Source organism: Talaromyces rugulosus, chromosome III (assembly GCF_013368755.1).
Source record: "Talaromyces rugulosus chromosome III, complete sequence".
Taxonomy (NCBI): domain Eukaryota; kingdom Fungi; phylum Ascomycota; class Eurotiomycetes; order Eurotiales; family Trichocomaceae; genus Talaromyces; species Talaromyces rugulosus.
This window is the reverse complement of record NC_049563.1, coordinates 1670891-1686797: the sequence shown is the minus strand read 5'-3', so window position 1 is coordinate 1686797 and position 15907 is coordinate 1670891. Positions and strand designations below refer to the sequence as shown.

General features: G+C 47.9%; 4 protein-coding genes across 4 annotated transcripts; 1 reads left to right on the top strand and 3 right to left on the bottom strand.

Annotated features, from left to right (window-relative positions):
- Nucleotides 1-593: 593 nt before the first annotated feature.
- On the bottom strand, nucleotides 594-4713 carry TRUGW13939_05441 (uncharacterized protein; the record flags this gene model as incomplete). Its single annotated transcript, XM_035488604.1, has 3 exons — nucleotides 594-1010; nucleotides 1062-4431; nucleotides 4484-4713. The coding sequence occupies 3 exons, from the start codon at nucleotides 4711-4713 to the stop codon at nucleotides 594-596; spliced, it is 4017 nt and encodes a 1338-aa protein (XP_035344497.1).
- Nucleotides 4714-5469: 756 nt separating this feature from the next.
- On the top strand, nucleotides 5470-6163 carry TRUGW13939_05440 (uncharacterized protein; the record flags this gene model as incomplete). Its single annotated transcript, XM_035488603.1, has 3 exons — nucleotides 5470-5633; nucleotides 5718-5898; nucleotides 5963-6163. 3 exons carry the CDS (start codon nucleotides 5470-5472, stop codon nucleotides 6161-6163), a joined length of 546 nt encoding a protein of 181 aa, XP_035344496.1.
- Nucleotides 6164-7617: 1454 nt separating this feature from the next.
- TRUGW13939_05439 (uncharacterized protein) lies at nucleotides 7618-9130 on the bottom strand (the record flags this gene model as incomplete). Its single annotated transcript, XM_035488602.1, has 3 exons — nucleotides 7618-8112; nucleotides 8177-8905; nucleotides 9005-9130. 3 exons carry the CDS (start codon nucleotides 9128-9130, stop codon nucleotides 7618-7620), a joined length of 1350 nt encoding a protein of 449 aa, XP_035344495.1.
- Nucleotides 9131-9940: 810 nt separating this feature from the next.
- TRUGW13939_05438 (uncharacterized protein) lies at nucleotides 9941-12100 on the bottom strand (the record flags this gene model as incomplete). The annotated part of the gene is made up of 2 exons (XM_035488601.1): nucleotides 9941-11895; nucleotides 12004-12100. 2 exons carry the CDS (start codon nucleotides 12098-12100, stop codon nucleotides 9941-9943), a joined length of 2052 nt encoding a protein of 683 aa, XP_035344494.1.
- Nucleotides 12101-15907: the final 3807 nt, after the last annotated feature.

Sequence of the window (15907 nt, the reverse complement as noted above, 5' to 3'; positions counted from 1 at the left end):
GCACGCCTAGTTGGCGCGCTACCGGGAGCTGTCACAGAGCGAGAGAGCAGCATATTGGCCAAATTGCAACTGTCAAACTAGCTTCAGTGACAAATTGTCTTCCCCGAGCGAATCAGCAGCGTCTGCTAGACTGCTTGTCTGTGCCGCAATTGCCATGGACTTCAAAGTCCACGGTCACCTGTGTCTGCGCCGCAAGTTGGCAGCCGAATCTGGGATGTGAGGAGAGAGATTTGTTGGGGCTAAACAAGGGCTGCCGACAACCGACCACGCTTAGAGCAGAATCCGTCACACTTGCGCGCGCCAATCACGCGCTATATGCTGCCGCTGAGCATTAGAAAGTCCTGTTTAGTTTGCTTTGTTCTCGTTGGGCTTTGGATCTGTTGGCTCAGGTCTAATTGATACTAGTATCATGCACGATGCGCTTTCTATCACCCCGTCACATGCACCGCCTCCTATCTGCTAAGTTACGTAGTATCTGGTACGTAGCTGCAAGATTAATTACAAAGTGTACCGAGTACGCAAAGAGTTGCATCATAATATTTTTTAATTCATAAATCGTTTTTATGCAGCAAGCTATCCGTGCCCGACTCACCTTAAGCTTCAGAATCCAGATTGCGAAGCTGAGAAGCAAACGTCTTGCGAATCCACTCGCAGTACGACTTCCACTTGAGATGCTCGCTGCCCGTCTCAGCGCCCGGGAACGCCTTGGTCAGTTCGCGGCTGACCTGGAGAATACCTTGTGAGGCTTCCTGGGCCTTTTCGAGCTCTTGTTTGACCGCATTCTCCTTGGGCTTGAGGTTCAACACCGCTGTGTAGCGCTCCGACAACGCGTCGAGCTGGCGCTCAGTTTCTTCGGCATCTAGAGTGGCTAGCTTGGTTGTCATGAGATTGCAGAGCATTCTAATATCCTGCTCGTCCTCGATACCAGCCAATATGCGTTCGTACAACTCTGAAACATTCATACGTTTGAACGCAGAATCAAGAGAAGCGTGTAAAGTCTCGTACGCGGTCTAAAAGCAACTGTCAATAGCCATCCACATACGAAAAGAAGAAATGTTTACCTTGCGTAGTTCCAGCCCATCGTCGACCTTGTGCTTGAATGGGCCCATTTGTACTTCCCGAATCAGTTCGGGCTTGGTATGAGTGTCGCCGATAACAGCCGGCAACAGCTCATTCAAGTGAGGCTGGATGATCTCCATCTTGTTGTGGATTGCCGAGTTCAGTGTAGTCAGGGCTAGTCGATGGTTGCCCAAGTCCTGGTCGCTCAGCATACTTACTAAGATGGGAATAATCAATGGGCGCAAGACATCGTTATATGCGCCGCTAGAATCCGATAGAGTATACCGGAACGCCGAGATGACCGTGCCACGAACGGTGGGATTTTTGTCTGTGAGATATTCTTGCAGGTGAGGCACGTAAGATGCAGGGTCTAAAAGAGCAAGTCGACCGATGCATTCTGATCCGACCACCCTGTTGTCCTCTTCATCTGAGGCCGAAAGGAGAATTCCCCACAGCTTCGCCACAAAGGGACCGATCTCGTCGCGCACAATTTCAGGGTGCTGAAGCATTTCCTTGATCGAGTGGAGCAAGAGGTATGTGGAGGAACTAGACCTATCCAACCCATCGAGCACGACCGGCATGTATGTTTTCACGTTGCTGGCCCCGGCATTACCAAGTGCCACTGCAGCCGCCAATCGTACCTTGTCGGACTTGTCGTCAAAGTTTGAGATGAATAGATCTGGCTTGATAGAAGATGACTCTCCCATGCGCAAACATACTTCACCCAAGATAGCCAGCGCAAGGCATTTTCGCTGGGTGTCTTTTGCGGTTTGTAATTCTGTAAGAAAGTCTTCCGTCTTCACTCCCAAGTTCGGTCCCCCATGCACAAGCAGTGCTCCGATTGCTCGCCCAACAACAGAAGGATCGCCGTTGATTCCCACATCTTGCAACAGCCGTTTCATGAGACCCATACCAGCGCCTTCCTCTCCAATCACCTTGACGAGTAAAAGTAGTGCTTTAAGACTCGTTCCTACCATAGGGACCGCGACAATAGCACAAAGTGCTGAAATGAGCTCTTTCGTAACCAGCGTTTGTGCATGGTGTGGTATTATCTTAGCAAGGATGATAAGAGCGGGCGCAAGTAGATGGAAGTCATCGGAAGTAATGAGCGGCAAGAGGAAGTTCTCCAAACCAAGCATTGTTCCTTCATCATAGTGAGCTCGAGTGTTTGGGTTCATTGCCAGGCTTCGGAGGGCTTCCAAACAAGCACTTCTCAGACTGCGGTCAGACTTTCGAAGCTGAGAGCTGAGCTCAGCTGTAACTTCAGTAATCCATTCAGAGTCAACGTCTTGCTGACTGCTGGCCAGAACAGCAATGTCATCAATGGCTCGTGCGCTGGCCAGTCGTGTCGTCTCATTCTTCAATCGGTCAACTAAAATAGCCAACCCCTTGGAACGATGAGCACCAGAGACGAGCTTTCGTCCAGCGTCGCCAGAGGTTCGGGCTAATAAAACACCAAAGACGTGAATTGCACGCCGGCGAACTTCAAGGTCTGCGCTGGTATCGGTGATACGAAGAAGGATTACATCATAGAGCTTTTCCAGTTGAGGCCCAAGATTCTCTTGCTCGCTAGCTGAAACACGGGGCGGAGTTAGGGCTTTGACAATGTGATCAATAGCCCCCAATGCCTCACCAGCCACCTTGTGATTTCGGTCATTGACGGATGTGATAATCCCAGGAATTAATGCGATGAGGAATGGTACAAGTGCGTTGGAGGTATGTGTCTCTGCAATAGCTCCGACGAGACTAAGTGTTTCAATCTGGAGAGTTCCCGAACTAACAGCTGTCCCAGATGTGATAGAAGCACCCCCGGCGTTGGAAGCTTTCAGTGCATCCGCAATCGGATCCTCAATCTTTTGGAGATAGTCCTCCAAGCCTCCATATCGCGCCAAAGCCAAACTCGTCAATAGCACAATTGCAGCCTGTTTCAACGCAACCGAGGCTTGCTTCCACATTTTAACCAAGCTTTGTATCAGATCTGGAAGTAATCGTTGCAGCTCAACTTGAGGACCTGACTCCGGGGGTATAGGTGTAGCAAGAGGCGAATTAATGGCGGATGTGGTCCCCATGCTAGGCTCAAAATCAATCACTCCAGCAAAGCTATCTTGACGCCTCCGTTTGCGAGAGTTTTTCGACCCACCCACAGACTCTGTGTAGCCATTCGAGGTCAGAACCGTAATACCTTCACTCGTTTTCCGCACGAGGGCCGTGAGAGTCCCAACCACTTCAAGTTTCACGCCCTCTTCTCGCTCTCGAGCGAATCGCGAGATCAATGCGGGAGCAACCCGCTGATACAATGGGCCATCCTCCAGCAATCGGCCATTTGCATAAGTGGAAACAACCGCGTGAAGTACCTTGGCCGAGCAACGCCGCACTTTCCAGCTCATGTCATCAATATCACTGTAACCACCTTCCTCTTCAAAGTCGTCAAATTCATCATCGGCGTCATCTTGGTCTTCAGTCACATCGTCTTCACTGCCTTCGTCTTGCGTGCCACCCATCTCCTCGTCTTCCTCGAATGCAACGTTCGGGTCATACTTGAGATACGTCAAGGCGGCATTGATCGAGTCCAATAGATACGGTTGCATCTCTTGGTTACATGACAATAGGAGGTCCTCAAGAGCAAGCAAAGCGGTTTCACGGAGTTCATCTGCCTGTGGATCATGCTCTTCATTATCCGAATCATCTTGTTGCATCTCATCTAGCTCCTGGTCACTGACAGCGGAAAGAACAAAGGGCGCCAGGGTCTTTAGATATGGTCCGAATTTCGACGATGCCGCCCGTGCAAGACTACCCACCGTCGCAATCAGATGGCGGCGTTTGTTGATCGTAAGATGCGTGGAACGGAAACTTTCGATTAGGCTTGATACAAAGGCGCTCAGTTGGGCATCCGAGAAATTAACAACCAGTGCTGAAATTGCGACCAAGGCACGCTTGGTAACCACTGTACCGGCTGTGTCGTTTTCGATTATGCCCATAATCGACTTTTCTAGAGCTGTTATTTCGGTCTCCTTGAGTAGAGATCCAAAACAGTTGACAACTTCAATGACCACGTCAATGGCATCGCTGCTGTAGCCCTTGGCTGTATCCTTCTCCAGCATTCCCTTAGTGACGGAACCTCTCCTCGTGCCCTTTGATGGACCCTGACCGGTGAGCCTCGGGATGAGGACCTTCGAAACGGCCGAGTATGCGGCAGTGGCTGCTGGCGTCGCCACCGTGCCGACCCGAGAAGATGGGAGCGATGTGGCAATTATTCTCAGGGCTGTATTCGGCACCGACGTATCGATGGTTTGCGAAGATGTCAACAAAGCGAGACGTTCGAGGAGCGGGGTCAAGCTCTCGACGGGGAGCCGCACAGCTAAAGGACCAAGACTTGATTCATATTAGCCAAATTCAGAAAGTATTTTTTAAAGAGCCGACTCACCAATTCAAAGCTTGGTTTTGTACCTCTCCATGCTGATCTTCCAGAGCCTTGAGAAGGCCATCGGTGATTTTGGCGGATGTCGTAGTGTCATGGGTGAGGAATACCGAGTTAGGACTATTCAAGATGCCGAGCACATCGCTCAGGGACATGTATCGAATATCGGGATCGGGATCGTCGAATTTCCCCAGCAAGCCGTTGAGGCTGTGGAGTGTTGATTGTCGGTCAACCATTTTTTTTGGGTCGCTCGTGTGCGATGATGACGGCAGCGCAGGGAGCTTTCCTTCCCCGCGTTTGGTCGATGGTATTTGAGGGGACGGAGAACCAGGGCGACAAAAAAGATGTAAAGTAGTCTGATGAGGGAGAATAATTTAGAAAAGAAACCAGGAGCCCTTGGGAAACCAAAGGTGGTCGTTTATGCGATCAAGAAAGGGAATCATGAACAAAGCCTCTTTGGTGTTGTCGCAGAAAGGCAGGTGGGGCATCTCTCGAGGGGGACCGCTCAAAAGTCCTGCAACAGCCTAGTTGAGCCCCGTTGATTATGCTCGATACCCGTTTCCCATAACAAATGTGATATTCGCTGGAAGGGGCCATTTCTGCTAATTTGCCTATTGTTGTCTATTTGGACTGTAAACCTCCGTCCGAGGCTGTGGTGACAACCCAAACCCGGGTGTGTTCGCAGCTCCAATGACATAATGAATTCGACATCGACATCGGATACGCTGGGTAAATTACTAGTGCGGGTAAAACGGATTTTGAGTGGACAGATTGCTGAATGTTGTAATAAACTAGCCCTTTGCAGCAGCTACTTGCCTTATTGGGTTAGTCATGTATCAATTCTATACATCTGATACCGAGCCCTTGAAACAGTGACGCCATGTCTCTATTACTATTTCACTACACATATCTCTCTCTCAATCACATCTCTACAAGGCAAAAACTCAAAGCAGACAAAATCTCAATTTCGGTGCCTTTTTGAACCTGCAGCAATGGCTATCCTTCCCAAACTCGGTGCCCGCACGATCTCAACACCACCAACTCGCACTGCCCTTGCACGGCACGCATCACAAGCTTCTCCTTTTTCTGCTTCTTCTGCACGCCGCTCATATGCCTCACAAGCCAGTCAGCAGTCAAAATCGAGCGAGATTCCATGGTACGTGTGCTATCGCTAGACAGTGAAGCCTTTCCATGGCTTCCGACTATCAATTGAATACGGTCTTTGCTGACTACTATCCAGGATGGTCGGTTCGATCGTCATAACCGTCCCAGCGCTATTCTACCTATTAAAATCGGGGCCGGCGGAGACACTGCATGAACTCAAGCCTCACAGATCAATTACAAACGAAATAGAGAGACACGAGCAAGAGAAGGGAATTCAAGACTCTAGGAAGAGTGAAAAGCCGTCGGAGCGAGATCCGGTCAGAAAAACCTCTTTACATCCCCCCTCCATTTCTATACTGACAGACTTTTTATGGATTACAGCCAAAGGCAATCAGGCCACCAACTGATCCTGGGAAAAACTCTGGCGCCCAGTCCGCTAAACAGCAAGGTCTTACCAATACCGAGACTAAACATCCCAGCTTGGAAACACCCGGCAAGAGTGTCAAAGCTGAGGGCGAAACGGAGACAGCTAAAGTCATGGGGACAGTGTCCCCGGAGCGGGATATGACTAAGTCCAGTTAGGCTACACATTTAAAGCTCTGTAGAAATTACAATCAAACTCATAACACTATCATCGAAGCTGTTGTTAAAAAAGTGTTTTGACATTGAAAGCTTATAACTTCTATTCTACATACATGCGTATATTCTTTCTTCTAGTTCTATTGAGCTACTACTAGTTGACGGCCAATGGCATCTGGAGTCTTCCTGAATCCAGATTCGGACTCTCCCAGTATCGATTGATATCTCGTCGTTTAATATCATGAACGGTATTGAATGGAATAGAAATATATTCGTTTGGCAGAAAAAGTGTGAAAGGAGTGATGTATGAAAAACGATTGATAGTATCAAGGTCGAGTAGGGTAGAGTGAGTAGAGACCTGAGTTGTAGTGAAATACCGCAAGTTGGTATTCGACAGCAACTGTTGAAAGAATAGATGCGGAGGAGCCATCGGTGGCCGTATACCTGTTGTATGTCGACAGAGATCTCTTCTCAAGCTTTGATCTCAAGGGGCCGGTTTTTGCTAGCACTCTACGAATTGCTTCGAGTGCTCGTAGTTCTTCATGGGTGTTAACATATTGAGTTGCCCAAGTGTGAAGCTGTTGGAGGCACGCTGAATTTTTTTTGTAGCCCGCTTGCGAATCTCTTCAAGTCGACATTTAACTGGTTATTTAGGATTTTTTTTATCTTTTTTTTTAAAAAAAATATTTTTGTCGTCAAAAGCAAAACTAATCACAGAAGACGTGCTTCATATGTAGCTATCACATCGCAATATAGCAAATAATTACACGACTAGTATTCAATGTTCACGCTCTTGACATACCTAGCTAGTTTTATCAATATATCAAAGCTATTCAAGCCCCGTACATTTCCTCATACTTCATCACCCAAACCTGATCAAATGCACCTTTGCTGACCTATTTTCCAGCAAAAGAAGTTAAAAATAAGCAAAATGTTTCATAACACACGAAGCAATGCTACCCCTAAGAAGTTCAAGGAACAACCAGGGGCGAAAAAAGACGACGGCAAGTGCCTAGCAACTACTACCGATACATCTGGAATGTGCTCGGTGTAGAACTCGACAATGCATGAACCAAACCCCCCTTCTTGAGCAAAAAACAAAAAAGAAGGGAAAAAAGGTCGAAATCCCCTGAGCCAAGCCAGCAACAGAAGGTTTTTGAAATGTTCACGAAGATGATTAAAAAAGTGTATAGCGTACTTTCAGCTCCGGCGCTTACCCATCCATCGAAATAAATATTCATACACATATATATCCAGAGAAAAAGTTGTTTATGGCTCAGTACCATGGATTAGAAAAAAGGGGTCGCACAGAGCGCGACTCATGCGCGTATGCAAAATCCCTGTAGCACTTTGATAAACCAAACATGATATATAAATGGAATGATCCTTGAAATATTGAGATGGTGAGATATGGACATCGCATGATTGGTCATCAAGAGCGCTCAAAATAGAGATTTTTAGTGATTCTTGCCATTGGCAGCTGGTGCATCCACTGGGCTCCCATTGACAAGAACTTGAGGAGTAGCGTTGTCCTTAGCACCAGCTCTTCGTCGGGCCTGGTCGCCATTGTTCGACACAGCTGTTGCCTTGGCAGTGTCGGCAGCAACGCCGTCGTCGTCTTCTTCTTCTTCTTCTTCGTTGTCGCTCCGCTCGTCCTCGGTAACGCTATTGGACAAGTAGTTGTATAAAATGCGCAAGATCAAGTAGAGCCAGAAGAGATTGACCGCCTGGAGACTAGCAAGCAGCGAAAACGTAATATATTGGCTGATCCAGCACTTGTATTGCTGCGTGTCCCAGTTCAACTCAAACGGTCCGACTGTGCGGAACTCGGTGAGAACGGCCCAGATAATCTTCAGGTTGATGTAGTGTCGCAAATAAACCCACACCGACACAAAGAAAGCGAAATAGGGTCCAGTGATTGATGAATCCAGGTAGTTGAGGGTTTTTGATGTCTAAATTAGTCATTTAGGTTAGTAAAGGTAAATACGTAAATGCGTTTTGCGCAAGGAGACCTACCGCGAGGAAGAAATCCGAGATATCGTGTGTAATGTAAACTGCCAGGCCCATATAAGTGAAGTGGAAGCGGTAGCTCAGGAAGATCAAGGCGAGAGTGATGATATGATGCCCAACAAGCTCTTTGAAATCTTTCCTGGGCTTTTCCAGCTGCAACATGAGCACGATGGCCTGTTGGAACCAGTATGCGGCCTGGAGTAGATAATACGCCTTGAACTCAACCGAATGCTCCCGGTGTGGAAATCCTTCAAACATCGCGGTCGTATTGAAATACCAGATGTTGGTGCGACTCATGACCCAGAGACCGAACGGACCGAAGATGGCGAAGTAAATCGCAGTATAAAACTGTTCCATGAAACGAGAAATTTTACCTTTGTTTCGAAGCCCGCTGAAAATGGCCAATGGGCGAATCATGCGCTGCATGAGGAATTCGCGCGTGAACGAGAGAACCACGGTATAGAAAGCAACGAACGCAAAATCCTTCTTTCCCTTTCCATACATCACCGGCTCGCCAGGGTATGTCGGTTCGCGTGGGTAGGACAGGAAAATGGCGCTATGTAAAGGGTTCGATTCATTGGGGTTGAGGGCGTAGGCAGAGAGCAAAACACTCAGAATGACCAGAGGCATCAACCAAGTGTGCTTCAGGATAAGCTCCTTTGACCGACGAAGAATCGACCGTGGCTTCCGTCGTTTATGATGGTGCGGTTTGGCTGCCTTTCCAGGCGCAGCGAACTTATGAGATATCAAATGTCAGTTTTAACATTCTATGAAGAAATATTGGCCGTCGTTGAATGGATTTTCATGGACGGGTTGTGCTGGGAAGTCACACACCTGGAACTGCTCTAGGGTGGGACTAATGGGACTATCGATGTCCGCGGACATGGTGGACATGGCTGGTGCACTGGTGTCGCCTCTAATGTCTACACCCAGACTGGATTTGCTCCTTGCACGGCCCATGGCGGATCGATCCGAGACTGGCGCCGGACAGAATCAACCAAGCAGCTATTGCAGCGCGACTTTAATCCCGTCTCCGGTCGAGAGCTTGTCGCGTTGGAAACCTGGTTCCAGAAGAGCACAGGTGAGGATCAGGAGGATGAAGTCAAATGGACAGAGCGAAGAAGAAAAAAAGGTGCCGATCGATCGAGGATGCTCCGTGCGGCGTATTAGCCCGGAAATCGGATGTTCAATGGCAGCTGACGGGCAAAAAGGAACGATTCCCAGCAGGCAAGTCCTTGACGAAGACCACACGGCCTCTTGATGAAGACGACGCGAGAAGTTTGGGGGTTGAGCAGCGATAAGACGGAGGTAATTGCGGCATGGGAACGGCCAGGGGGTGGTCGGCTTGGCTGCAAGAGGAAAGGCCGCCAGCGATTTCCGTCGAATTTGTGCTGCGATTTCGGTCTAGCCGGGAACGGACTAGCGCGTGATATCTTTAATTTCCCTCGATTTCGGAGTTCGGCGAGCAACTTCCTCCACTTGCTCCTGCCCCAACACCATCATGGGGTCTACTTCTACTTCTACTTCTACTTGGCATCAAGAGCCCTGGACAGCTGCTATGAGTTGCCACTTTGATGGTTATTATCCCGATTGCCATCCACGGTATCGCCGCAATCGCCATGTTGCTACAGACTAGCGAACACATCGACGATGTCGTCATTGCTACAGAAGAAGAAGAAGAATGAATGAATGGCTATGTACTGCAGTGCTCATTGTTGCTCTCTATTCACAGGTCGTCGCAATGCAACGCTATACAAAAAAATTGTAATCTCACGTCTGACTCAAGGTCGGAATTTCGGCGATATGGAGTCTGGCACTTCCATACGGCACCAGTTTTGTCTGGAAGGAATCGCCTATGCATTTTCTGTCGGCCTTCAAAGGCGGATTGGGCGCGTACCCGCCAGTCAAGTTCCAGTTGATCTCGCACACAGTGGCTGTGATGGTTACTGGAGGTGCATTCAGCGACCAAATTGGGTTCGACAGAGTGGCGTCGGAAGACGCCCCGTTGTACTCGAGTGTTGACGGGTCGATAGCAAGAGCCCACGTCGTGGTCGGGTAATATTCATACTCTTCGACTCCTATCGGCGCTCCGGTAACGTTCGAGCTATACGAGGTGACCTTCTCGCCGATTGGAAGAGAGTAAAGGAGCGAGCCGTGGTAGATAGCCACCGTATCGTTAGCCCGGTCCGTCACGCGAAGGTCAGTGTCCAGGGTATAAAGGATGCTGGTCTTGCCCTTGCTGACTGCAACGCGATGAAGGCCAGAAGACGAATCTGCCTGCACTTGGGAAGCAGTTTCACTATTGATCGAGATGGTACTGCTTGAAGACGCCCAGCTCGGCACCCGCACGTAAAAGTCAAAATCGTCGGTCGATTGGACGGTATATGCTAGTTCATAAGAAAACGGATAGAGAGTGTCGACCGAGATAGTCACAGAAACACCAGAGTTGGTTGTGGTATTGACCGAGGTCGGTCCCAATAGTGCATGTGCGATTCCGTTGTCACCAGAGCGGACAAAGGAGTTGGAGACGAACTTGGGATATCCCTGTGGGTGATTGACGGTGCAGCAAGGATAATTTGGCTCGAGTCCGAAATGCTGGCCTGCGGTGTTCACATTATAAAATGGATCGCTGTCGAAAGTATGGGATATCGGTTGGTTGGTCTGGGAGACATACTGGTGGGCCCACCAGTCTGGCGTCAGCATCACTGGAAGCGCATTGTATGCTGCTAATTCCGCGCGGTCTGCGAATTCAACGTCTCCCAAGGTTTGGTAAAGATAGTTCAAGGAGTAGATGGTCTCGACCACAGAACACAGCTCCACGCCGCGCACTGGGCTGAGACCCGACAGTCGTTCGTCTGCAATGACGCCGCCGGAAGGTTGGCCATGATACTGGAAGGTCCAGTCAACCGCTGTGCGAGCGTTGTCTCCAAAACTAGTCTGGCCAGTCAGGCGTTGAATGACGGCACCAAACTTCAAGCCTTGGCCAACATTGACACCGTGCTCAAAGGGGTAATAATAGTCGGTGATATTGACTGGCACTGTATCAAGATCCTGCTTGATATACAGGCTATCTGTGTACCAATCAGACCAGTTGCTCGCCTTTTCATATAGCAAGTCCATGCAGTCAAAAATGACTTGAGTGTCGCTACGGGGGTCATGCTCATAAAGCCATTGCAAGCCCAGGATCATGTCGGCAGCGCGCGCGCGACCCCACTGGTCGTCGATGTTCTGTCCTGACTGCGAGACATAGCCCAGGTAGTTGTCCTCGAGCATGGAGTGCATCAGAGTGATGAATTTGTGCATGCTGTCGAGGACCTGCGTCGAGGCGTCAGTGCCATTCTCGGCCTCGGCCAATTGAGCCAGACCCAGGAAGAAAGGGAATCGACCCCAGAAATTGCGAGTGCTATTGTCTGTTTCCGGGCCCAGCCAACCATCGGACTGTTGGTGCGAAAGCACATAGTTAACGGACTGAGAGACCTGGTCCTTCAGCCGCGTATCGCCCAAGCTGTATGCCAATGGGACCAGGCCGTTGAACCAGTACGGGAAACCTTCATTCAAATCGCTGTATTCAGAGGAACCGCCGAGCCAGGAGCTATCCGCGACGTAGTCGTAGAAGTCATGTTCATGGCCGGCGAGGCCATCACCCATCAACTGGAGTTGATCCTGAAGCCAGCCTTTGGGAGAGATTGACCCCAGCGGTAGGGGATCGAGAACACGCGCGGCCACTGTATGCAGGGAGGAGTGTCAGCAATTGAACGAAAACGTGGGAGACAACAGCTTGTTCCCTCTCCTTGAACTTTGGAAAAAGCAGAAGCACAAAAAAAAAAACTTACACGAGGGGTTGGAGGCCGCAGCGCTAAGGCAGGAACCAGTTAACAGAATGGCTATCGTGCTTGCACGACGCCACGCTGTAGATCTATGCAGATGCATTGCCAGGGACTGTACAGGAGAATGGAGGCTCTATACAGGTGGTAATATATCTAGGGGAGGGGGGGTACAAGCTATACAAGCTACGTATGTAGAGCTAGAAGAGCTTCGAGGATAGAACAGGAGCGGACCTCTTAGCTTTTAAACCCTTGCTCTCTCTGTCTCTCCTTCCCCCCCTCCCCCTCGCTTGGTCCTACTATCTCCTTCTGTACAGCAACTTCTTTGCATTCTCCAATTTAGGGCAAGCACGCACAGGCGGGGAATTGGGGCTTTCATTGCGCCTCTTAGCGCGTGATGATCCACAAAACTGGCAAACCTCAAAGAGAGGAATGTGACTACAGGCGAATGGCAGCTCTGCACATTCTCGTTGGCGGTGCATCCTGGCTTACCCTTGGCAGTGTGCCTTAGGCTGCGTGGCTTGGACTGCATCTCTTAGGCTGTGTGCCTGAAGCCGAAGCGGCGAAAACTCCGTTTTGATCATTTCCAACCTGTGCTTCGGTCATAGATCACAAAAAACTTAATGCGCGCTAAAACACTATGGGTCTCGCGACAGTGTTGGACGTTGGACAACATATCAGGCAACGACAACAACAACATACACCGGCGAGTGCGCTGTTGCGCTTTGCGTTAAGCACTCGGGGTTTTTCTTTTTCCAAAAACAAAATGTCTAACAAAAGAGGAAAAAAGGGGGGAAAGGAGCTCAAGTTCACTTCTATTGAAGCTTGCCTTGACATCACCGACTGTCAGGCCGACCCGAAAGGGCAATGATGATCTCCCCTCGCTCTCGCTCCGCTCCGAATTCTAGCATAAATTTAATACCAAAACTTTTTTTAAAAAAAAAGTGCGGGGGAAACTTTACCTAGGCGAATCGAATCAATCAAAAACCAAGCGCACCGCAGCGGTGAGAAGATCTATCACATCATGCGCATCCCGATTAAACCAATCCTTACATGAAAAAACATGGAGTCTAGAGTACAGGGCTCGACAAGGGTTAAATTAACTTAGTACTAGTATGACTCCTTTTCCCTTCCGAAAGATCTCCGGTAGCAACTACTATTACAAGGGTAAATGTTCCGACTCTTCGGGATTTTAAAGTGCGGAAATTTGTCGCTTGATAACGACCCGGCCCATGTGAATCGGGATTTTTACTATTTGTTTTCCCCCCAATTGTTATGATGATAACCATGGTAATTGTCCTCGGCAGGAATACATTTCTCTCGGTCGATTCCTTTTCTCACCTTGTTATTATTGTCAAGCAAGGTATTGAGCCACGCGACTAACGCATGCTAATGATGCAGACCGGTGACCGCCGGTTCTCCTCATATTGGATCATACGTTCCGGGTGGTCAGAAGCAAGCAGGCCAAGTTCAGCTGCGTGTGACATATCTCGGCGCTTTATTCAGCTGATGCAGACAATAGTAACGCGGACCTGGTAGGGTAAGCGAGATGTTCTGTCCACCCAGTAATAATGATTCCAAATGCCAGCTCATGGTCTTCCTGGCGATGACATCGTTTTGAGGGGTCGTTTATACTTAGTATATAGAGGGGTGAGTACTGTAAACAAGCAGGAAAATACGGTCACGGGCACAGCTGGCCGAACATAGCCGCATCTAGCTTGAAGCCCGGCTGGAAATTTAGATGCCGTTGACAACACTCACGTTCTTGATTCGAGATACTTGTAGCTGGATATCACGCGCCAGCTCAGTAGTCTGTTTTTAAACCCCACAGTCCAAGTCTCGAGACCGGCCCTCGGACTGTAAGTATGGTGTGGATTTTTTTTGGTCCACGATGCGGGGTATATGTCGTTGGGTGGAAATCGGCCCTAAATTATACGCTGTGGCTGCTTTGACTTTGGCTTTGAACTATGTTAAAAATTCAAAATTTTTAATTTAATGTCAACTGCATTGTTCTCTTTATAGCAATAACCACCCTAATTCTTTGTTCCTCCAAACTTTCATTGTTTGTACCATAAATCGTTTCGAAGTGTACCTTATTCTAACTCGATTAGATATATACGCCGAGCAGAATTCGTGGCTACCATTACTTCGGGTTATACATAGAAAACAGGCAGGGTCTTAATTTTAGGTTGCGTTTACCCTTGGCTCCCTAGTAATAGTGCTTTGTTCTAGTCGATAGCTACGCGGACTATCAGTGGGTAATCCTGGTTATTTTGGAGAAAATGTTTGATCAAGTCTAAGATTTTATTTCTTGGTTGTGTTTCAGTCACCGAAATTAAAAAAAAAAGTAATATTTGCAGGCGCAGTAAAAGAAAGGATATATATCTTCTCTACATTGACAGTACTCGCATCCATGTGACTTCTTACCCTTTTTCGGCCAGTTTTAGAAAAAAATTCGCAAAAAATTAGTATACCCTACTTCTGCCCTTTCATTGGTCAGTTAGAGTAGACGCCGTCTTTGCACTAATCTTGCGCCGACCTTGGAAATGTCGCTCTAAATCTGAGTTGTCCTGCCCAATCGGGAATAACTTCAACAGGCTAGTACTATTATTTTTAAGCGATCGACAATAGCCCAACGTTGATTTCGCCATAGATGCATGACCTTGCTCATAGTTGTACGTACCCTTTCACTTTTTTTTGGGAGCCGGGTTTATGACATCATATATCACCGTTGACAAGTCTGGTTTTTTGTATATTAGTACGGTGTAGTCTTATCAGGGACATCTGGATATGGGAATCATTCGGGATACATATGGATCCAGATGTCACATACACGTAGACATGTGTATTACAGAATTGGGAAACATTTGGTGAGCAAAGGGGACTTTTTCCATCTTTATATATATATATATATATATATGTATGTATTGATTTATGTTAACTAGTTTGTATAGTAAAGCTTTTGATCTATGTACTTTAGTAGATTCGTTCATAGTGTCTCTACCAGTTGACATGTACATATGTTGAACTTGAATTCAGGTATCAATATTCATAACATTTGAACGTAGGCCTTTCTCTTTTGAAAAATTTAGGACAACAGTTTTTGGGGGAACCCGAATACCGTTCAGCAACGTTGCTGCAATGTTGGGTGGCTTGGTAACGGTCATACAACTATATAATTTATATAGAGAATTAACAAAAATTAATTTTTTAAATTCAAAAGCGCTTTTTCCTGGGAGGAACTGTCTTTCTTGCTGTAGTAGCGATCGAGGTAGGCTTGGTCTTGGGCTGTTTCTTAACTGCCTTGCCGGGTTGGGTGGTCTTTCTGGCGGTTTGCTTTGTTCTCATCATTGAAATGAGGTAGTCTAATAAATACATTAGTGATGCTTGATCAAATTGTATTTTAGTGCACTCTTACTGAAAAACTGGATGATTCGAAGTAATCTTCTAGGGTCGGCAGTCAAACTAGAGAATGCGGTGCTGAGAAGATTTTTGTCGAATGAAGTGATCGAATGAAGAAATTGAAATCGCCGCCCTCAAAGTATAAATGGCAGACCTTATATCTCATTGGGCGTGGAAGTAGTCCCCCCAGGGAGAATGGTGTCCCTGAACAGGTACTTGTTGCCCATCACTGAGTTGATTATCGCCCGTGCGTTTCTTTCCCAGGGAATCATAGAGCCGTATATTGAAATTAACAGTTCAACAAACAATCTAGCGTCGCTAGGTGTTTCTCTGGATCTGGTCCATATACTCGGCTAATATCTCCAGAGTCCATCCATGGCCCCCACAATCCTCAATCAATATCCGTGTAAGTAGATTATGATGTGTAAACATAGTTTGCCCATCAGATTTTATTGGATTCTCAATCGGCTCGCATGGTAGATATACTCTCCAGCGCTGTGACTCCCTCATA